The sequence below is a fragment of the Salminus brasiliensis genome, chromosome 9 (assembly GCF_030463535.1).
Source record: "Salminus brasiliensis chromosome 9, fSalBra1.hap2, whole genome shotgun sequence".
Taxonomy (NCBI): Eukaryota; Metazoa; Chordata; class Actinopteri; order Characiformes; family Bryconidae; genus Salminus; species Salminus brasiliensis.
The window spans coordinates 36,393,962-36,417,753 of record NC_132886.1 but is presented as its reverse complement, the minus strand read 5'-3'; the positions used below and the strand labels follow the sequence as shown (position 1 = coordinate 36,417,753).

At 44.3% G+C, this 23,792-nt stretch overlaps 1 protein-coding gene across 1 annotated transcript in view; it reads right to left on the bottom strand.

The window, feature by feature from the left end:
- The window catches only part of clstn2a (calsyntenin 2a), a 293,892-nt gene that overhangs the window by 78,577 nt on the left and 191,523 nt on the right, over positions 1 to 23,792 (bottom strand). Inside the window, exons 3-5 of the mRNA XM_072688297.1 lie at positions 23,360 to 23,555; positions 15,146 to 15,354; positions 5,645 to 5,794 (exon numbers count right to left, since the gene is read on the bottom strand). Coding sequence (XP_072544398.1) covers positions 5,645 to 5,794; positions 15,146 to 15,354; positions 23,360 to 23,555 — 555 coding nt within the window. The remainder of the gene's footprint in view (positions 1 to 5,644; positions 5,795 to 15,145; positions 15,355 to 23,359; positions 23,556 to 23,792) is intronic.

Genomic DNA, 23,792 nt, shown 5'->3' with positions numbered 1-23,792 from the left:
GAATGTCCTTTTACATTTTTCATCGACACCATCCTGTATGAAATGGAGAGACAATACAGTAGAACAGGCCTCGACCGGCCTCTTACTTTTTTCCCCTGCTAGTAGGGGGGTGGTCATATTTGAGCATCTGAGGGAGCAGTTTCACACCATATAGATTGAAACTGAGAATCTGAGCCCTGCACTTCAAATCTGAAATGGGGTTGGATTGATCTGGAGTGTCTAGAGCCATGGGAATCACTGTCCATCCCACTGAATCCATAGGCAATAAAATGTGCCAGCAGGAGTGCTTGTAATATAGAGGCACACAAGGTCTTGTGATGGCTGTAGGGAGGTGGAACCATGTGTGTCCACAGGTTTGGCTATTCCTTGAATAAATCTCTTGGGAAAATCTCTTCTTGCTGCCAAAAAAAAAAAAAAAAGGCCAAAACCAGGAGGTCAGGATTGCTCGGTTCAGCAGCTGAAGCATCTGGTGAGCTCCGGGGCAAAGATTAGCATTAAACTGCAAGATTAAGCATTCATGGCGTATTCATAAATGTCATAAATGCAATAAGTGGTGTCAGAGCAGCACATGGGACTAATAAGATAAAGAGGGAAAGGATGGCGCATGTGTCGCCGCCACGTGTGTCAAAATAATGAAGCTGAGGGCAGTCTGGGGGACGTGACTGGAAGAGAGAGGTCATCTACCTGGCAACCCAGCAGCCCGATCTGACAGCAGGACAGGAAATGAGATGGCATGGGTTCTCTCGTCCCAGCTCGTAGCAACTCTCCACTGTCATGACAAAACCTTGAGAATGTGGCGCGATGTAATCGCAGGCGCAATGCTAATTACAGGACCAAGGTCAATGTCCTCAAGGAAATTGAGGGTAAAAATGTAATCAGCCTATGAATGACTGGGAATAAAACATCACTGCAAGCTCCTGGACGGGAGCTGTAATCAAATAGAGGGAGGAATGTCAGCTCTGGGCCTTTCAGAGGTTCATTTTGTTGGGATTATGTGGTTGATGGGGAAGGTGAAACATGGCATTTCAGCAACATAGCTTTCGTGTAGAGGTTATTCAAATATACACACAATCTATAGCTCAATGGAAACACTGCATAGGGGAGCTATGGTGAGCATAACCCACAGATATGTTCCTCCCCCCTTAAAGGCCAATTTAGTGGTGATCTTTCGCTAATTGGGCAATAAGTAAAGCAGACCAGGTCAAGTAGTAACTGTCTTAAAAAAGATAGTTCTTCAAGCGTTGGAGCAAAAAGTGTTATTCATAGTGCTAAAAAAAGGGCTCTCTTAAGCATAGTGGAAAAATATTCTATGTAGAACCATCTACAAACTGAAGGACGCTCTATCCGGACAAAGAACCACTTTGTTCAATCCACGCATTCAACTGGTTATTGAGTTGTCTTGGTTTTATATAGAACTTAATGCTTATTGAGGCTCACCTCAGGACTTCCCAGTCCATTCAGGGTATATACCCTATTCAGGTAAGTGATTGTAAATGGGAAAAAGTGCCTGTCAAAGGCTCTGCAAGCACAGTCTTGCTGTACATCCCTATACTGCCTTTACTACATGATTTCAAGCAGGATTATTCAGGGGTTCTTTAATAAGGCAATAGTCTCACGATTCTGGAACCAAGACAACTCAAAAGAACCATTTAAATGCTTAAATGTTCTTTTTGCGAGGCTAAAGTGTTCCTCAGATATGTGGAAACCCTATTGTGGATCTATATAGAACCTTTGTTTAAATATAGCATCAAAAAGTAGCATATTAGTACTGCCATTTTTCTATTAGACGTACATGGACTGGTAGTGCCTTAAATACTCAGATTTGACAATCCCTTCCAGCAGAATCTAGAACCTAGAATGGAAGGAGGTTCAAAGAAAAAAAAAAAAAGGTTCAAAGCCTCATATTAATGGTAAAGATGATGGTAAAGGAGAGATGTATCAGTGGACATCAGTGGTTCATAGCTTCTGAACTTGGAAAGTGAAATGTTACTCTCCCTGGATGGACAAGGGTGAGGATGGCTAGAGGCAGAGGAAGGGAGGGACGGAGAGGATGGAGTGATCAGTGCTGACAGACAGGGATTGACCACGAAGAGAAAGAAAGACAGAAAGAAAAAAAAAAAAAGGCTGGCTGATTACACGGCCATGTTAGTGGGAAGCGTCGGAGCGAGAAAGCCCCGCCATCTCCCGCTCACCTCGTCTCGGGCTGTCACTGCCGTCACTCATTCTGCGTTTCCACCTCAGTGCCGTATCTGTGTGACTGACAAGTCGGGCCATGCAATCTACGAGGCAATGACTGCTTATTCTACTGTGCCTAGCAGCCTGCCAGTGCCTGTCAACACACTTTTACGGAACTATCACGCAGGAGGACGAGATCGGCTCCCTGTAAACCCTGAGGAAAGCCGCGAGAAGTTGGGGTGGAGTGTCCTGAGAGCGGAGGAGACGTCATCGGAATTTTGCGTCTTCGAGTTTAGCGTCTTCCTAACCTGAACTTGGTGTGGGAAGCTGTTGAATCAATGCCAAAAGAAGAAGGAGAAGAAAAAATAAAAAGGAGGACAAGCTCGGTATACTATAACACAACCGAGGCATGGGTGCGACACATGTATTGCCAAGGGTTGCGGATTTACAAGATTTGCAGTTAATGCGCTTGAGGGTGACATTTCGGGTTGCTCCGGGAGGGAGCTGCCCTTTCGCAGGATAAGCCTACCCCCTCCTCGACAAGCAACAGTCTCTCTCTCTCTCTCTCTCTTTACCTCTCGCTCTCCAGGTAATAACAGAGCTAAATCCATCTCTTCACGCAGTGCCTTCTCTCAAACAAACTGGCGGAACAGCACCTTTCTAATTGCTGCCATTGCAACAGTGTTTGGAGAGGAGCTCAAGTGACAGGCACTCAGAAAGGGAGCATGGAGTCGTATGGAGCCTTCTTGTTTGGAAGGACACTGCGAGAACAGGGATTAGCACTTAAAGTTGAGCTGGCTCCCATCGAAGTACCGAGACAACCTCTCTTAATTATGTGACAAGGTGGAGGAAACAAATACCTGTTTTCTCTGATAAATGTGCGAATCCTGTTGGGCACAATGAAGTGGAATGCAATTTGCATGCAATTTAAACCTGACTGAAAATATCATCGTCTTCGAGGGTGTGTGACCTACCGCTCATTAGAGTGAACTACATTTTACAAAAGAGATGTTTACAAAAGGACTTCCAGGTTGTGCTGCTTCTTCTAATTGCATTGACCTCCTTTTTATAATTGCACCGAGCGCGTAGATGTGTTCATTATTCCGGTCCACACTGAGAACGATGGACGTTCCAGTCCTCATCCTGAGAACCTCGGGTTATATATAGGCACTCACTTGACATCTGTGGAACAGAGACGGTCTCTCAGTCCAAGCTGTTAATGGCTCAACTGAAGCATCGTCAATGCAGCAGGAGAGAAAGTAAGTGAGGGGGGCATCTTACCCTGGGAAGGCTTTGTGCTCTTAAGATACCCCTCCCTGGGTAAGATGCCCCCTGCCTAATTTCTTTCCTGCTGAAATGATGGGGCCAAATCTAATATCCACACATTTAGTGAACGATTATGGTCTAATTAATTCTGAACAATTTCATCTGGATGACGCCATTCCTGGGATTAATTCCCACGGGAACATTTTGGGGTCAGTTGATCTCATTTTTTCTCACTTGATGATAACGATCTATGCTTTTATATTCGGTTGTACAAGAGCGGTTGTTAAAATGTAGGATTATGGGATGCGAGTTGTGGGGGAGAGCTGTACATCTTGAATAAAACTTTTGAAAAGTTCAACTTCTGGGGCGAGAAGTTCCCCCCCAGACAGGAGGACAAAGTGAAGTCTTAAAAAATGTGGTTTATGAATCTAGTGTGGTGGAACTCCAGTGGTCTGCACAGACCCCAACCTCAAGCCCACAGAGCACCTCTGGGATAAACTGGAACGTTGACTGTGAGCCAGGTCTTCTTCGCTCAACCTCACAAATGCTTTTATGATTGAATGAGCACAAATTCCCACAAGCACGCTCCAACATCTTGTGGAAAGCCTTCTCAGAGGAGTGTTTTAGGAGGCTTTTATATGCCCATGCATACTGCCCAAGCATACTGTGCATAATGCACCACCATTAAGGCATTAACAAATAGATTAAAAAGTCATAATTACGAACTTCACAACCTCCTCTGACGCCAACCTTAGAGCGATCATGTTCTGAACAAGAGCTACAGATGGCAAAGGTTCAGAGAACAGTGGCCAGTAATTGAGTGGCTGGGTTTTGAGGTCAGGGTGTGTCTGTGAGGAGTCAAACTAAGTAGACTTGAGCAGAAGTGAGGAAACCAGAGAGAGTGGCAAAGCAGCAACCTTGTGGGAAAGCGAGAGTTCAGAGGCATCAATCTCTGTAGTTAAGATCACTAAAGGCGTCTGCTAGAAAAAACTGTGGAGCAGAGTCTTGGATCACGAGGGGCGAAGGAGAACAGACTGCTCTGGTGTTTTTCAGAGCTGCCATTTCATGGAGCCTGACGGAGGCCGGTGGTGATGGGGGGGTGGGGGGGGGGGGTTGAGATAATGTAATGCTAATGTCAATATTTGTGCTAATGTTGCCTAGTCTTTAGAGATCTGCTCTGTGGTAATTCTACAACTATTGATGATCTGGCTCAGCTTTTGCCAGAATGGGACACTTCACAGCTCCTTGTCTAAAGCAAATCAGCATCATCTAGAGAATTGACTGGACTGCCTGGGGCCTGATTTCACACCAAACCACTGTTTTTCCTTTGAACTATATAAAGATTTGTGCTGGATTATATCAACAGAGCATTGTGCTGCACCATGAGCCAGACAGACAGACAGACAGAGACCGTCTCTCCATCCTCCAGCCTAGTCTCACAACTGCTGTGTTATGTTCTCTGTCAAAGTGCAGTGTTTATAATGGCATATAACAGTCTTAAGCCTGTTTTTACCCAATTTCCCATCCCTCTTATTAGTACTCTCCAGACACTGGGAGGGTGAGGACTGACATATAAACAACCAGCCACCGCCTCTTTTCAAACTGCTGCAATATCACCAGGCAAGTGCCTAGTACCCAGCTCTGATGCATCAGCTAGCAGACACACAAGCCGGTCAGAATTACTCTACAGTGATGTGGGAGAGAGAGTGCAAGCCATCTACGCACCCAGAGACAGCAAAGCCAATTGTGCTCTCTCGGGCTCCGGCTGCTGATGGCAGGCAGCATGACCTGTGAATGAACCAGCGATCCTTGGATCATAGTGGCAGAGTCTACTGGACCACTCGGAGCCCCACGGAATAAGCCTTGAAACTACCTCCACCATGTTTTTTTTATTTTTTTATTTTATTATATAATTATAATAAAATGATATAAGGCTGGATTATGTGAATTCTCAGACATAATTCAGTACTCATACTGGGAGTTTATGAGGAAAAAAAGTTTATGAGGTTACTCTGGAAGCAAAATGATTAAGTAAATAATCTGTTTTCCGTTTTACCCTGTTCACTCTTCGCTCTCCCCAACTGTATGTCCTACAGGTCTATAAATCTTACAGGAGGTCTGTGTTTACTGCCAAGCTCCCGAAAAAACCTCTGCAGCAAAAAGCTGTGGTCTAACAATAGCAAGGAGAGGGGAGGCCACTGACCCTGCCAGCCGGGCTTGCACACAGGTTTGACGTCGATGTGGACAGGCACGCTCTCCGTCGCCCTCTTCTGGCCACAGTCGTAGGCCGTCACCATGATCTTGTAGTGCTGCTGCTTGTCGTAGCTCAGTCTCTCTGTGTTGCGGATGTTGCCTTTGGAAGGAAGAAACAAACAAAAGTGGTGAGGGAAAGCTTTGTAGTCTAAATAACCTCCAGCCCAGTGCTTCTCAGTCTTGATCCTGGAGTTTTCTCTGGTTCTAACACACCTTATTCACCCATTCAGCTCATGAACAACCCCCTTCTGAGCTGAAGAGGGTGCGGTACAGCATGAAAAACATTAAATTGCCGTGGGGAACTCTAGTGCCAGGGTTGGGGACCTGTGGTAAATTTTTGTCAGGCTGACCACTCTGAAAAGTTTTTGTGAAAGGTTTTGTGGAAATCAATGGCAAGACCAGACAGGTGAGTTAGGTGAGTTAGCATAGTAAAATGACCAAGACTGTAGAACTAGCTATACCTATCAAACATGTGGGATACCTTAGCAACCACCAAACATAGCAGATCAAGCAGTTAACTACAATCAAGCAACCACCTGAGCTTTCCAGGTAGTTGCTGACATGTTCCCAGATGTTTAAAATGGTACTGATGATAGTTGCCCTAACCAACACACTAGCAACCACCTGCTTAACACAGTGTTTTCTCCAGGATAGCTCAGTTGGTTGCTAGGGTGTTGCTAACTGGTGGCATCAGCCAAAAAATGGATGTGGTATCTCTGGTTATTGCTACAATGTCGACAGGTTGTTGCTGTGGTGCTTACAGCATTAGAAAATCTTCTGTATATGTAATACATGCAAAATCGCTAATTTCAAAGTTGCCAGCTGTGGTGTACATCCAGTTCCCCACTGAAAAACGCATGTCACAATGTAGTGGGTTACTATTCCTTTAGCAGGAACCTGAGCCAAAACTACTGTGCTGCGTGCCTTTCGGGTTCCCAGTTCTTATTGTTATTGTTGGAGCTGTCCCACCTGAGGCGCATCTCAATACCTAAGGATGCAGCTCTAATAACTCCTAAACAAGCCTATTTCATGCAATTGTCTGGGCGCTGCTGGCAGCTGGGACATGGCTCCGTGGTGACGGAGTTCAGCCCGGGCTGCAGGTAACAGCTAGTGATTCCATACCCTCCCACGTCTATTGGCTCATGGCTATTTTTACCCGCCTGGCTGCATTTCAATGAGCCCCAGCCATGCTGTCAAGGAGACAGGAGCGAGGAATAGAGGTCACCCACTCCGAGCTGGCGGAACCCGCACCGCACTCATGGCTGCAACAGAGCTGCTAATGTGGGCCTCGGAGGGGGAAAAGAAAGACTGTTGACAGAGCTTTGGGGGAAGGTGTGTACGTGTATGTGTGTGTGTGTGTGTGTGTGTATACCAGTAGAACTGTGTGAGTATTCCAGCAGACCCCACAGGCTGTGTATTGGTTGGGCTGCACTAGAGGTCAACCGATGTATCGTTTGCATGATAAAACTGTTCGATATAAAGGTGTTGCAAACTGTGGCTATTAGAGCTAGACCTTCAATCCAGACTACAAATTGGCTCATTAATTTTATTTATTGCCCTCCTCCTGATCACGCTCCCCCAGGAAGAGTGCAGAGTCAATGTTTTACCAATACCAATACCAGTGTTTAATATCTAGCAGGGTTCTCTGATGGATTCTTGTGTTCTAGGTCTAAATGTGCTCTGTGAGACTAAATAGCAGGGTTTTTTATCTTTTGCAAAATAACAACTCCAAACTTTATTAGTCGTGTACATTCAAATTGTCAGCCAGAGCAACCAGGCAACCACTGGCAACACCCAAGCAACCACCTTAATGTCCTTAGAATTGCTTATCAATCTGGTAGCAACCACCTAAAATACAACAGTAACGCACTGACAACACACAAGCCATTGGAACTGCTTATCATCAAACACCCCATCAACCACCTAACATACCGCAGTAACTATCTGGCAACACACTAGCAACCACCTAGACTACCACTCCAACCACTTTAATTGAATTCAAGCTTCTTATCAATACCCCATCAACCACCTACAATACCACAGTAATCCGTTACAATCATTAACTGTATCAGCTTTACGGCCCATTTTCCACACATCCAACCAGACGCTCACTGCACTGTACCGCCTCTTCTCAATCTATGAATCTATCTCGCCGCACACACTCCAGAGGTATTTACAGCCCGATCATCCTTGTGCAGTGCCATCTGCAGGAGCCTGAAGTTACTACGACATTCAACACCAAATGTGATCATTTATAAAAACGTGTTTCAAAGATTATAATAACATTTAGAATAACATTTAAAACAACCGCCAACATGGCCAGATCAGGTCGCCCCCAGCAAGTTCAGCCCAGGAGCAGACTGCAAGATCCATATAGACGTCTCCGACAATCCTAAAATTTAACCACAGGACCTACAAGTAGCTCTTTCCACAGATGATGCTCTTTTTTTGTTTTTTTTTTGACAGCAAGGGTTTCCTCCTTGCACACCTCCCATTGAAATCAAGCTTGTTAGGTCTATTTCTGATGGTGGATCATCATCAACTGTGGCAAGAGCTACCTATAGGGCCCGTGACCACATTTTAGATTCTTATAGTGCCTCCATATTATTCCGCACGTGTCTCCCCTGCTGGAATTAATTCCCGGCTACCCCTACTATGCCTAGATGCGTATCCACAGGAGTGTTAAGTGTGCTCCTGGGTTTGGAAGTGCTGCTCTATCTGCTTTCCAGTTCGGTCCTGAGTGCTGATTACAAGTGGTAATGGCAGGCCCAGTGATTGAACGCGGAGACTTTTTCTCCTCACGAAGAGGAAGTTCTTCTGCAGCAAGTTATCTGTAAGCCACCCGCCTGAGCCGCGCCAGATAAGGCCTGACAGGGGGAGGAACAGCGCTAATGAGAAAGAGAGAGAGAGAGAGAGAAAGAGACTGAAGTTAAGTGTAAGTGAACCGTTTACACACACTTTTTTTTTTTTTGAGTGCAACGCACACCTGCCACAGAGTGCGTGGGCGAGTGTGTTTGGAGTGAGTGACAGAACAAAGATTGGATTAACAGCCAGCTTCTTTAAAAGACTGGCAAGGGCATTAATAACTACATTTAGCTGCAACATAAATCCTGTGAAACACACACACACACACATCCTGTCGCCAACGTAGTGGTGTTGACAGTGTAAATTAAATCTAAAACACCCCTGATATCTTTCTTTTTTCAAGCTATCGCTCTCTTTCTCTGTGTTTTGTGTGTCTACGTGCGTGTAAGTACATAAGTGTGTGTGTGTGTGTGTGTGTGTGAGTGAAGATGTGTGGGACAGCATGATGAACCACCCTCTCTCTCCCAGTCTCCTTTAGTCCTTCCAGTTTATTCTTTAAACAATAGGTGCTAGTGTTGTAGTCAAGACTGCTAGACCAGACTGCTAGACCAAGACCAGGACACACAGAGTCCGAGTGAACACCAGGAGCGGGACACACAGAGTCCGAGTCAAGACCAAGACCGGGACACACAGAGTCCGAGTGAAGACCAGGAGCGGGACACACAGAGTCCGAGTGAAGACCGGGACACACAGAGTCCGAGTGAAGACCGGGACACACAGAGTCCGAGTGAAGACCAGGAGCGGGACACACAGAGTCCGAGTGAAGACCAGGAGCGGGACACACAGAGTCCGAGTGAAGACCGGGACACACAGAGTCCGAGTGAAGACCAGGACCGGGACACACAGAGTCCGAGTTAAGACCAAGACCAAGACACACAGAGTCAGAGTGAAGACCAATTCCGGGAGACACAGAGTCCGAGTCAAGACCAGGACCGGGACACACAGAGTCCGAGTGAAGATCAGGACCGGGACACACAGAGTCCGAGTGAAGACCAGGACCAAGACACACAGAGTCCGAGTGAAGACCAAGACCAAGACACACAGAGTCCGAGTGAAGACCAAATAATTAATATTCATTATTAACAATTCATTTTCTACCTTCTAATTTAGACGACCAATTACGCAATCCCTGTTTATGTGAACTCCCCCTATCACTAGCTATGCCCCTCCTCACAGTAGAAGGGTGAACACTAGCACACATCTCCTCTCCCTCCGCCAAAGTCAGCCGCCGAAGTCAGCCACCGCCTCTTTTTTTCAAACTGCTGCTGATGCTATTTGGCTAGGTAGCCAGCACACTCTGAGGAACGTGTGGCTCCCCAGCTGTTATACAACAGCTAACAGATGCCTGTGCTGAACATCACACTAAGAGTGATGGAGAGGGGAGGAAGTGCCATCAACCCAGCCCTGAGAGAGCAAGACCAATTGTGCTCTATCTGACTCTGGCTGCTGATGGCAAGCAGTGTGACCCGGGATTTCAACCAACGAGCCTCCAAACATAGTGGTAGCGCCTCAGTCCACTGGACCACACAGAGCCCAAGAACAAGACTTAGTAGCCGTGGCCGAAACCAGCTTCTGATTTTATATATATATATATATATATATATATATATATATATATAAATCCTATATAAAAATATATTGTTATTCAGTGTACACTTTATTGTTCATTACACAGAATTTATAAAAAATAATAATAATAATAATAAATATTATATTTCATCATATATATGAAATAATATCCAGTCTAAAATATTTCATTAATATTATAGTCTTAGTCAAACCAAGTAACTTTTAGACGAACTAATAGGGATGACCCTGTATCCATCCATTCAAGTCGCCACGTAAAGCCAACTGAAAATAAACCAATAACATCCATTGCATTTATTTTTATTATTAAATATAAAATACATAACAACAGCATTTCAATCTGCTTTCAAACCCAAACCATCCAGTGGAGTCTTAATGGAAAGGAACAACAGGATGCGTCCCAGCGCTCAACCTCCCATCACTGCCAAATTTCACAGTGTTCCAGTCAGCATTCTGCAATTACAATCACTACTGTAAACTAAAGTCATATCAAGAAGATCTATTAATCAAGCAATCCAAGAAAGCCACAGTAGATAATAAGTGGCTAAGTGCTGCTACCTCTAACTTTAGTAGCCTGGTTGACGCGTGGTCAGTAGCTTGGTTTTTGGGGCGCGATGCCAGTTTGACCTAAACAGGTGCGACTGGTCATTAATAAGCATTAGCTCATTAGCATGTTGAGCTAGTCTGACTTGTAGTGAAGCAGACGGGTAAGTGGTGCATGCACTGCTTTCTTTTTTAAGAATGCAGTCCTAAACATTGTGCATCCCTGTTGACGTCCCACCCATCAAACTTCTATTCTGTGCTCTCCTCTTGTCATTTTTCTAACCTCTGTTCTCTCTCAATATCTCTAGCTCTCTCTCTCCCATCTCCCTCATTCCTCTTTCATCTCCCTATAACACTCTTTCCACTGTTCTCTCCCTCTCCTGCCAGCTGCCAGCGGGTCTGTTGTATTTAATAACTCGCTCTGGCCTCTGATCCGCTGTAAACAATGAAGCCAAACGCCCCTCAGAAACGGTTAAAACAACAACCACAAAACACAGGCCCTGCTCTGGTGGCCCAATGCTTCCACCCAGTGCCTGCCTGACTGTTTCGGAGCCAAAATACGGCTCTCAACTGTAGCTAGAAAGAAGCCACCACTGGAGAACACCCACGTCAAAGCACTTCGAGTTTGCTAGAAAGCATCAGAGTGTCCCAAATGTGGGATAAGGGGTCATGGTCAGGTGAGACTGGAGCCGTTCAGACAAAAAGTCAAAATTCCTAACACCACCCATTCTTCAACGGACACCAATCCCAAATGTGAAGCATGGGGGTGGCGGCATTATGTTGTGGGGATGCCTTTGCAGGAGAGGTTTGAATGTTGAATGGTGAGAGAAAATATGCCCCATTCTAAGATGACTTTCAAATGGTCATACCGATAACCAGCTGTTGTGTGATAACCATCACCCCTCCAAGTGCCCTCACCTTCATCCCCCTCCTACCCCTCCTTAAACTCCTCTTCATCAATCTTTCCCCTCCCACAATTCCCAATGTATATAAGGCCATCCCAAAACATCCATAATTAGACTAGATTGACCGTGACCGAGATGTGCATCTCTGTGTGTATCAATAAACTCATCAACACTGAAGATCCAGTCTCCTGACTCCTGAATCTGCCTCCTGAATGCTGGATTTCTAACAATTGTTAATTCAAAGTTCACATCTCAGTCAGTCATCCAACCAAACTCAACAACCTGGGGCAAATCTGCTGCAAGGAATGGGTGAAAAAGACTGGTTAAACCCCAACAGACCACAGCAATCCTAGTGTGAAGGGGTTTAATACATATGGAAGCAGCATTTTTCAGCAGTTTTCATTTATTAAAAGATATTCTGGCAAATAATGAATCTTTTATTTACTTTATTTATAAGATTTACTTAAAGGTCATACTGTTTAGCAATAAAAGTACTGACTGGCAGAGATGGAAAACTCCGGTCCAGAAAGTTAAAATACAACAAGAATGTTCCATCTCTACTAACCGCAGTGTCCGACTTGCAGCATAGGTTGGTCAGGAATGATCAGGCAACCTAAGCCTAGGTAATCTAGTTAATACAGCGGATATGAGCCTCATTTATGTATGTATTTATTTATTTTCTTGTACAGTTTTTTTGGTTTGCTTTTATTTTATTTTGTAGTTAATGGTTTAATTTGACTCTTATCCTAAGCACTTCTTACTGTCATTAAAAATTTTACTCCCTAATTGTACGTCCTCTTGACCACTTGGTAGATACATTTACACCACTACACTAACCTTACATCAGAGGAAGAAAACTAAACAAAACAAAATCAAATTAAATAATTAAGAACCTTTTTATTATTTCAAATATTACTGCTTTTCACTGGTTTTATGTTAATATGCAGAATAGACTGAAGCCAGAATTATGCTGAATAAACAGTTATGTTTTCCTACAATTATTTTATTATAATTTTATCATTTACATGTTTTTTTTAATAAATGTGTACAAGCGGTAAAGGGTTCGGTTGTGCAAATGTGTACTGAAAATATTCATGCTTTTAAAACTGCAGAAGAGTTCTCTATAATTACCTGCCTGTATTGGACACATTTAGATGACAGATTCGTAGATTAGAAAATGACAGATTCATTAATTATGTCACAATTAGCATGATTGAAGAGTTTAGACATTTAAGTCCAACTTAAATAATGGTTACTTAATTAAGGACATTAATAGGTTTTATATGATGATTAAATAAATGTAAAACTGGGATCCAACTGTGTCGTAAACCACCATGATAAGTTTGAGTAATTTTTTGAGTATGACTTTTTAAGTCCAAACTGTGATATTTTTTTATGTGACTTCTGACTTCTGCTGCTTAAAACATCTTAAAACATTGATAGATGCCACTGTAGATGAAGATAATCAAAGGGTGAGACATGATAGGCAGCAAGTAAACAGTCCGTTCTTGAAGGTGTGATGGCTAGACGACTGGGTCAGTTGTCCTACAAAACATCAGGTAGGTCTTGTGGGATGTTCTTGCTATGCAGTGGTCGGTACCTACCAAAAGTGGTGAAAGAAAGGACAACCGGTGATGCCCACCTAAGACTCCATGGAGGCCCCACCTCACAACTCACAGGTCTTAAAGGATCTGCTGCAAGCATTAGTCTTTGGGCCAGATTCCACAGGACACCATCAGTGTTCTATGGGAGTCTATGCCTCGAATGGTCAGATCTGTTGTGGTGACAAGGGGGGCCGACTCCATAGTAGGCAGGTGGCACTGATGCTATGGCAAATCGCTGTATCCAAGTCTTGAGCATCACGGTCATAAACGTAATTCATACTCGTGTCATTTGTAATCCAGATGAATCCAGCTTAATTTGAAATAAAAACTGATAAAAATGAATAATCAATAACCTACATCAACATCCAATCAAATCACTGCCTCCCTGCTGAGTATAAAAGAGCCAGGCCCGTTGCAGTTGCACTGAGCGTCCTGGCAAAGACCCTGGCGGGCAGTCAGAGGCGGACCCATAAAAAGCGCTCTGCCTCTGGGAGGCCTCTGAAGCAGCTGCCACCCTGTCAGATGGGACGGGACAGGACGTCTGGGCAGGCAGAGCCCGCTGGACTCAAAGCGTCTGATCTGACGTGATCTGATCTGAAAGGATCAGATATGCCTCATCTTTGTGCCTCTGATCAGAGAGATTTGTAGGAGAAATAGACATGAGGGGCCGTCCTGCCGCTGCTACGTGGACAGTGAACCAGCACATCCCATTCAGGCTTCTGGGGATAAGAAGACATCGGTTCTGAGCACGAAGGAAAGAGAGGAATGAGGCAAATGAGAGCGAAAAAGCACAATCAATTGGGCTGTTCTGGAAGGAAGAGCAGAATGGCTAGAGAGAGAACTGGCAGGTGAAGCAGGGCGAAGAAATCATTTTGTCTGTCTTTTTCATTTCCATGAGCTGCGGGTAATGCAGTCAGTTGATTAAAATATCCTTATTGCATGTGGAAGTGGAGGAGCAAATTTTGGCCTGGCTGAGATCCTGGAGAATTTTGCTTTTTATAATATCTTTTATAGTTTTATTAAGCAGAGCAGAGCATCACAAAGCATCCAAGCCACTACATTACGAGGTGATTTTGCCCCCCCCCCCCCCCGATCCAATCCGAGTCTCTTAATGCTGAGTATCGACCGATCTGATCCGATCCAGCCCCACAGTTTAGATCAGACAAGCTGCTGATTAATTCAAAAACTTGAGTTTAGTCGAGAGTTTTCTTAAAATTGCTGTTTGAGAGTGTGACTCACCTCACCTTGTATGGGTGTGTGTAGTGGTACACACTTTGGACAGATATCTGATGCGCTGTGTGTGATTTGGGTTTCTATATTGCGTGTGTGTTAGCATTAGCACTAGCCTCCGCTCGGTTCTGAATGGGTTCTTCCGTGCTGGTTTAAAAACAGAGAAAGGTGTGCGGTTCTCCCGCTGGTAAAACAGAGCGTTTCAGTGAGAGTTTTATAAAGGGTCAGATATTATGGTCCGTTTTCATGTTCCTCTGTAAAATAGTTCCAAACTGCAGAACCTCAACTCTTTTATTTACCTTCTGAGAACGTCCGCACTGCTGCTTACTGCTGGGCTATAATGTCTGTTAATGTTGCCTTGTTGCCTTATTGGATCCGGACATCCCTAAAATGTACCATCAGCGTGAAATATGTTGTAGCTCATTTTAAATAGCTTTCAAAGGATTCCTACGATTGGATTGCTACTAGAATCCCATAGTAAGGAATGAGCACCATTATAAGTTTTGACATGTGCAGTCTTAACAAAGGCCTAGAAGGTCACAGTTCGCCACTGTGTGAGTTTTTGACTGACCATTTTTGACTGTCGTCACTACAGGCAGGCTAGGGCCCGTACTGGACACTAAACATGTCTCGGCTGTGTAAATGTTCACCATATTTAGCAGAACAGAGATCTTTCAGATACTGTACGTATTCTCTCTTTTGTTAGGGAAGCCTTACCGTTGCGGTCGATGGCGAAGGGCGTGTCCTGCGTGACGATCTCGTAGTTGCAGATCTGGCTGTACTGAGGCGAACAGTCTTGGTCCCAGGCCTCCACCTGCAGGATGCTGTCGTAAATCTTCCCCTCCGTCACTGTGGCCCGGTACACGGGCTCCCTGAACACCGGAGAAAACTCGTTCACGTCATCCACCTGGATGTGAACCACCGCCCTGTCCAGAGGGAAGAGAGGTGGAGAAAGAAGAGACACAGAGGAGGAAGCGTTAGAAGAGGCACGTGACGCAAAACTGACATCACAGTGAAGGGCGTGCAAAAGTTTGGGCGGCCCTGGTTGACATTTCTGTTACTGGGAAGAGTTAAGTCAAGTCCAAAGGCAAAAACACAGAAAGAAGCACCATGCAAAAGTTTAGGGGTCTGAGCTCTACTTTCATAAATTGTCTTTTGGCCATAATAAACTATGGCTTGTTCACAATCACCATTGATAACGGCCAGGTGATGCAAATTTCAAAGATTTATAAATACTCTTAACTCCTCAAACCCTGTCCCAACAATCAGACAGACAATCAGCTGCCTTTAGAGGGTATAGAACATGGAACATGCCCTCTTCAGTCAGTTGGACTCGACAGTGATCCGTCCAAATTGCTATTAAACCAATGGTTCATGGACAGCGATGTGTAGCCAGGAATCTCCAGCTAACTAAGGCTCAAACTGCATTGTTTATGGGATGAAACCTCACATCTGAGAGCACAAAGTTGAGGAAATTGTTTCAGGCACATTTAGTCGACAGGTTCATCCAGGTTTGCTAGCTTTCTCTTTTACCTGAACTTAGCATGTTGCTAAATTCAACTACAGTGGGCTTGTTTTGTTTTTTTAAAAGAGTGTGACCACCACCCAGTAAGCAATTTGTAAATGAGGTCACATGTGCACACTTTCAGAGAGAACTGCCCATACGCTTGCTATATATGCCAATCATACCCCTTCTGTTTGACTGCAAACTAGCTTCAGGAAGATTCAGCAGACTATAGCGTGCTGGTGCACTGTTTTCCTGTGCAGCGATATCCTTCATGGAAGACCCGTCAGAAGAAAACCCTAAAAGTTTTCCGCAAAATTCAGCGTCATACGTTTTCAAAGAAACATCTAAACAAGCATCTAAAGCATTTTGAGAAGAAAGTTCAAACAGTAATTCTGGGAGAAAAAGGGGGCAGAATTTCAAGAAAGAACACCTTGCCAACTATTAAGTACGGGGGTGTGCCAATCATGCTGGGCTTGTGTAGCAGCCAGTGGCACACGTAATTAACCCTCAAGAGCACGGACTAGTTTTAAACATTGGTTCAAAATACTTGAGCAGCTCATTAGTGTTTTTGTCTCTTATTGTGATATAGGTCACATGACGTGCAAGGAGCAGAGGTACGTTTGGAGAAAAAAGGGGGACGAATTTCAGGAAAAGAACCCTGTAAAGCATGGGGGTGGGCTGATCACACTTCTGGTGGGCTTGTGTTGCAGCCAGTGGCACTTAAAATATTAACTTTAACTTCAGACCTTTTGGAAATCAGCTGGAAATCAGCTCGTACCAGCTCAAACTTTTGCACGCCACTGTACGATACGTCTGACTGAAAGAACTAAATGGTTTAAAACAGTAAAAGGGGGGCGGGGGACCAGCAGGGCTCTGTAGAGGATCATTTATCTCCTCACTGGTGCGTTATTTCATTCATCACCCATTATAAGTGCTTTTACTAACTCCACACTCAGCGTGCAAACACAGACAATGATAAATCTCCAAACAACCCCACCAGAAATTACTAATGATAATAATTAATACATTTAACTACACCCAGATGCACACACCGCTAAATGCATTCATCATCTGAATGGCTCCCATTTCATGAGATATCCTTTCAAGCTGGGCTGGAGCAAACCGCCGGGGTGTCAAACGCGGCCACTGTGCGTCACATGCTGACCAGATTAAAGCGCGCCCTGTCCGCGGGTGACCTTGTTTGAAGGTAAATGATGGTGCCTCATGTTGTCTTATGTCTTTCCAACTTCAAATGAAGTTAATGAAACCTGATGAATTATGATAAACTGAGGTAATGAAATTTGCATTTAGAATGCCCTGCAAAAGCGTAGTGCTTGCTGTCGCAAACTCACACACAATCGCACACTCACACATGTTTATGTGGGGTCTAATATATGTACATTTATGTACTGTACCTACATATAATATGTCCTATTTACTTTATGTAAATACCTATATGAAATACAGCCCATATTTCTTAAATATTTTACTGTCTTGCTTAACATTTATTCAGCCACTTTATTAACACCATCTCCTTTTTCCATTACTACACTCCCTGTCCACTTCTCATATAGGAATACTGTGCAATTCTACAAGTTCTATCAATCCAGGCTGTAGTCCATCTGTTCCTCTGCATCTCTCAATGCTCAGGACCCCACAGGACCCTCACAGAGCAGGTAGTATTTGGGTGGGGGATCATTCTCAGCATTGCAGTCACTGCACTGACATGGTGGTGATGTGTTGGTGGTATGCATGTGAGGGCAGCATCTTGTGAGCACTGATGAAGGACTAGAGAATGACCAACGCAAACTGTGTTTAATGAAGTGGACAGTGAGTGGACACTCCAGCAGCACTGCCATGCCTGATCCACTCGTACCACCAGCGCAGCGCACACTACTAACACTGACCAGTTGCCCAGCTCAGCTATTTACCAGCATAGGGTGTGTCTTGACGGTTAAGTTTGATCTACCAGCATGAGCAAGCTAAGCAACCAGTAGGACCAGTAGCAACCAGTAGCATGTCCAGCATCACAAAACTATCAACCAGCATGTCTAGCATGACTAAAATCAAATGCTAGTTACCAGCATAGGGTTTTATTAGCATGTTTGGCACCAGCATTGGGAATGTTTTCCCCTGGATGACCAGTTTTTTCCACCACTTTGACCATCAAAGCCCAGCTTGGACTATCTGAAACCAGCTACCAGCAAAAGCTGGATTTCTCAGCAGGGATGAAACCCCTAGCCTACACTGACAAACATGAGCACCTTGGATGGACACGTATATACCATGCGGATATTTGGTCTTCAAAATTGCGGTGAATCTTGCTGTGAAAACGATTTAAGCAATATGAGGAATTGGTCCCATGGCCCGACGCAGCCGTCTAAGCGCTGGCCATATAGCTGGTGGGTGGGCGCTGTAAATGACTAAATTGGGGAGAAAATAGGGACTGCGCCAAGACGCCACTGGTTCCCAACCTCTAAAAGTGCAATCAAACTCCCTCTCCCTCTCCTGCTCTCTCTCTCTCTCTCTCTCTCTCCCTCTCTGTGAGTGTGTGTCGGCATGCATCAAAAATCCGCTCCAGCTGCAGTCAGGTCGGCTGGAGAACATGTCAGGCTTCTGGCAACTTTGTAAAAGTCTTGATAGGTCATCATTGCAGAGCAGGCCAGGGCTAAGCATGGGGCATGACCAGGAGCAAAATGAGTGAGTGTGTGTGTATGTTTGTGTGTGTGTGTGTGTGTGTGTGTGTATATAAGAGAGAAAGTAAGAGAAAATACAGTTCAGGAGGTGGAAAACCTGTGACTTCCACAAAACTACACAGCACTTCTCACTCACTGGAGAGTGAGGGAGAAGGAGAGGGTGGGCAGCGCCTGCATAGAACGCAATAGGACTAACATACAGCACAACTGACTTATTACTTATTAATAAATATCTTATTACACTGTTACAAAGCGTTGTGCTTGTAATTAGATTATAACTAACACGCAATTACAGTAGACCTACATAGGCAAACATGACCTCAATTTTTTCTGACCTATTATGCAAATACAATATCATCATATCAGCTGGATAAAATGGTCTTAAAATGCCAATAATATAGTTTACTGCAGTTACTTCTGGGACAATATATATCATCCAACAAAAACAAATATGGTGATTGACCTAAGTAGGCGTTATAATGCATTATATACACCAATCAGCCAAAACATTAGCATCGCCTGCCTACTCCTAATGTACGCCTACCTTGGCCGGTCACAACAGATCTGACCTTTCGAGGCATGAACTCTATAAGGCCTCTGAAGGTGTCCTGCTGTGTTATCTGGCACCAAGATGTTAGCAGCAGACCCCTGAAGTCCTGTAAGTTGTGACTTGGGACCTCATGGATTGAATCCATGAGCCCTTGGGTGCCCATGAGCCTGTCGCTGGTCCACTGGTTGTCCTTTCCTGGAGCACTTTTGGTATATCCTGACGACTGCATCTGGAGAACACCACAAGACCTGCCGGATATTTCTGAGATGTTCTGACCCAGTTGTCTAACCACCACAGTTTGGTTCTTGTCAAAGTGGCTCAGATTTGTCCTGCTTTTAACACACACATCAGCCGATCTGCAGCTATCTTTCTACAAAATCATATTTTCACATGAATAAAATGGACTGAACTGACTGACAAACAAGATTTCAGTTTAACATTTACTTTTTAAAACATCCCCCGGTTCCCTTTCCAGCAATGCTGCCACTCTACATAGCCCACGCACACCAACCGCTGTGCGCAGAGCAGCAGGTCTCTGCTGGGGTCCCTAATAAATATTTGTTTTGTATAATTTTAGATCGGAGAAAAAACAGAAAGGAGTGCCGTGCAAGAGCTTTGAGCTCTCAGATGACCTTTACCAACCTTTATCGATGGCTTGCTCACAACCACAGTATAGGTCTAGATAACCTTCACCTAATATAAAGGCACTTCACCAACGTAATGGTCCTTCACACTCACCCATCTCTCTCAAACTTGGTTGAGAGACCTTTTATAGAACCAAAAGTGGTGGTTCTATGATCATCAATCAAAGGTGCAGCGGACTAAAGCCCTATGCCACTATAACCCGAAGGTCATGCTGCCTGCCATCGGCAGCCGGAGCCTGAAAGAGCACAATTGGCCTTGTTTTCTCTGGGTGGGTTGATGGCTCTCTTTCTCTTTTCCCACAGTGTGATGTTATCCAGCACGGTGTCTGCTGGACGAGGCATCAGAGCTGGGTACCCAGTGTTCCAAGTGTGTAGGTTGCCCTGTGACTGTGCACTGGCAGCAGTTAGAAAAGAGGCGGCGGCTGGTTGCTCATGTGTCGGAGGAGGCATGTGTAAGTCCTCATCTTCCTAGTGTCAGGAGCATTATATGTAATAGGGGGAGAGTACTAGCGGGGTTGAGTAATTGGCTAAAAATTATAACTATACCTTAAATACACCTAAATGTGTTGGGTAGCGGCATGGTGATCATCAGTGAGTGTCTATGAATGCATGATTTAGCTGATTAAAAAAAAAAAAAACATGTAGATGTCAATGTAACAGCCCGCTGCATCTGACTAGTCCTTTTAAGAGATGCCACATGTCCCACATCTCCGTCTAGATTACTCCCTCAATTCTGATGCTCTGGAATCATACAGTATGTTAAACAGACTGCTACAGCTATGCTCTTTGATCTAACGCACAGAGGAATATGTGTTCCCTGCTCTTCTACCTGTATGCCGGATATAACACACCAGCCTCATGGAGCACGCTACGTGTAGAAATGCGCTCCACATATTAAAGCCAGGATGAAAGAGCAGGCTTCGTTTGCATACCCGGCGGACTTACATGCTGCATTACAGGGCGCCGTAACACATCAAATGTTGCCAGAACCCACCGCCTCGGGAGATGAAACCGGCTTTATTTATGTTTCCTCTCTTGAAGTCATCATTAAAAGTTACACCGGTGGGTTCGGTTAGACAAGTCAGGTGAGTCACTTTCCGTTAAAAACCCCAGAGGAAATGTCTGAGCTTTAATGGTATAAGTGGAGGTGTTGTAATGCTGGGCGCACTGAGGAGAAAATGATACGCTGTGTACATTAATACAGCCTTGCTGAAAAAGTGCTAAGTGGCTCCAATTAGCTTCTATTCATTGTCAGTCACATTAACCTACTGGTGTAAAGTATTATTGGGAACACTTATCATTTCAGACCTGCTACAGAGCGCAGACAGTGCAGTGCTGCGACGAGTTACCGGCAATGGAAACAGCATACTGTTACAATACTTGACATAACCCGCATAGAACATCCGTCATGACATGCTTGTAGCATGGCTACGTCAAGGTTTTGCAGCAGAGTATCTGTAATTGGAGTTACATGTGAGCTAATGGTCACATTACGTTGTTAGCTATGCCATCAGCTAATCTATCATATATCTGCAGTTGCAATCAAATTTACTCAAACCCCAAAGCACAGTAGGTTTATAAGTAAAATGTACAAACTTTTAGCTGTTTGCAATAAACCAATCAAGCAAGACTAATTTAAATATCTTTAAGTGCTTTCTCCAAATTCAACACAAAATCCCACTTTTAATGATGACTGTAGCCTCAGAATTACTGAACCCCTTCATGACAAGCGTCTTTAGAACTTAATAGACCACCCTTTTGCTGTTATGACCTGCTGCAGAAGTGATGCATGGCAAGACATCAGCCTCTGAATCTTAGCTCATTCCTCATGGGCAGTGGCCTCTAGTTCACTAATATTCTTGGGTTTGCTGCTGCAACCACCTTCTTCAAATCCCACCAAAGCTTTTCTATGGGATTCAAGTCAGGCGACTGTGATGGCCACTTCAGAATCTTCCAGGACTTCCCCTGAAACAAGCCTCAGGGGACTTTGACATATGCTTGGGATCACTGTCATGTAGCAAGGTCCAGTATCACCCAAGCCTCGGGTTCCTCAGAAAAGGCATGATGCTTTCTCCTATAATTTCCTGATTTTTGATTGAATGCATCATGCCCTGCACACACTGCAGGTTTCCACTGCCAGAGGAAGCAAAGCAGCCCTACAGCATCAACGAGCCACAACCATGCTTCACTGTAGGCAGGGTGTTCATTTCAGCGGATGCTTCATTTTTCCTCCATCAGACATACCATTGATCCATAAGCTCGATAAAGGTTTTGTGCTGCAGGTGTTTCGCAGTCACTCAAGTTTGTTTTGACCACCTGCCTCCTCAGGAAACTCGTGGCAGCTGGTGATCGCTTCCTCTTTCTGCCACATCCAGATAGTGTAGCCAGTGTTCATTTAACTTTGAACTTGAACATGTGAACTCTGCTTCCAGCTGTATCTGTAGGACCATTCAGTGCCCTCTTTTTGCCCTTTCGTTATTTGTCAAAGCAGTGGTCTCTTCTCTGAACCTTTTGGACAACTCTCTTGACTTGAGCCACGTCTCTAACATGCAATTAAATGTCATAGTCAGCAACTCCCCCTAATCAGTCCAGGTATTTGATATGTCTTGTGTCAAGCACACCTGAATCAACGAATGAAGCTCTTGATTTGTCATCTGATTTGCAAACGTGTGCCCCTGTGAGGGATTTTAATCAGGGGTTGAATAATTCTGAGTCTGCAGTCGTCATTAAACGTGGCATTTTTTGTTGAAATTTGGAGAGAACACTTGTTCCATTAGTTGCATTGAGCTATCTTAATTGATCTTGTTGGATTGGTTTATTGAAAACAGCCGATTTGATTTTGATAATAAACCCAATTTGCATGGGGGGGGCGTATACTTAATGTATAATAAAACTGTACGGCATCAGCTAATGTTGTAGGGTTCAAGCAAAAAGTGTTGTCGTCTAGCATTTAGTGATTTAGTGACATTTGCTACTAATATATCCAATGAAACTGGTGGACATCAAGAGTAAACAAAGAAAAGTCACTTATAAAAAGAACAAATAAAACTGGCTTGTTTTAGATTGTAATTACACACTATTGTAGCACCACATCAAAGCTTTTACAAAATTCTTAGTAGTTGTATTACTTATAATATTTAAGACTTTCCATAGAATGCATTAATTGCGAATTGTTTATAGCATTTAAATTATCATTTCATTTTTTTATAGCAGTCAGATCCAGTGAATATATGAATCAAAGCCATGAAGTGTTTGTATTTTATAAAAAACGGAGAAAAAATGGCTTTACTGCCTAAAAAAAAAAAGAACTGCTGAGTAATGGTCAGTAACTTATTCACTCTGTGCAGAGTGTTACATCCAGCCAGCACTCACTTGCAAAGGGGTGAATCACGATCAAATACACAACGAACTGATCCACAACAAACTGCAATGAATCTCAATAGGCGACACAAAGTAATCATGTGCGAATCATGATCAACCTCAAGAAGTGCGGCAATCAATCAACAAACTCAACCCCCTTTTTTTTTTACGTACTTGTGGCTCTTTTTCCAGCTGGCCCCGGTGGGCCCAGCCCCGCAGTCGTAGGCCTGGATGATGAAAGTGTACTCCTTCTGCTGCTCGCAGTCAATAGGTCCGCGGGCCCTCAGCACACCTTCCCCCGACGTCCTGTTCAGCACTTCTGCCTCGAACGGGGCCTCCTGCCCGTGGATCTTAAACGCACAGATTTCTCCTGTGAAGACAAGACCCAAGAGGAACAATGAGCGCCGAAACCACACACACACACACAAACACAGACACAGACGCACACAAATGGCCCTTTCTTTTGCGCCTGCATCGCATCAAGCCATCATCGCATATAACTTTCACTCAGCAGGTCGCACCCACCCGCCGCCATGCTATAATATTCAGGGCACTGTGTGCTTTTAGAGCTGAGCCGGCTCGTGCTGGGTGATGGAGAACGACGGCT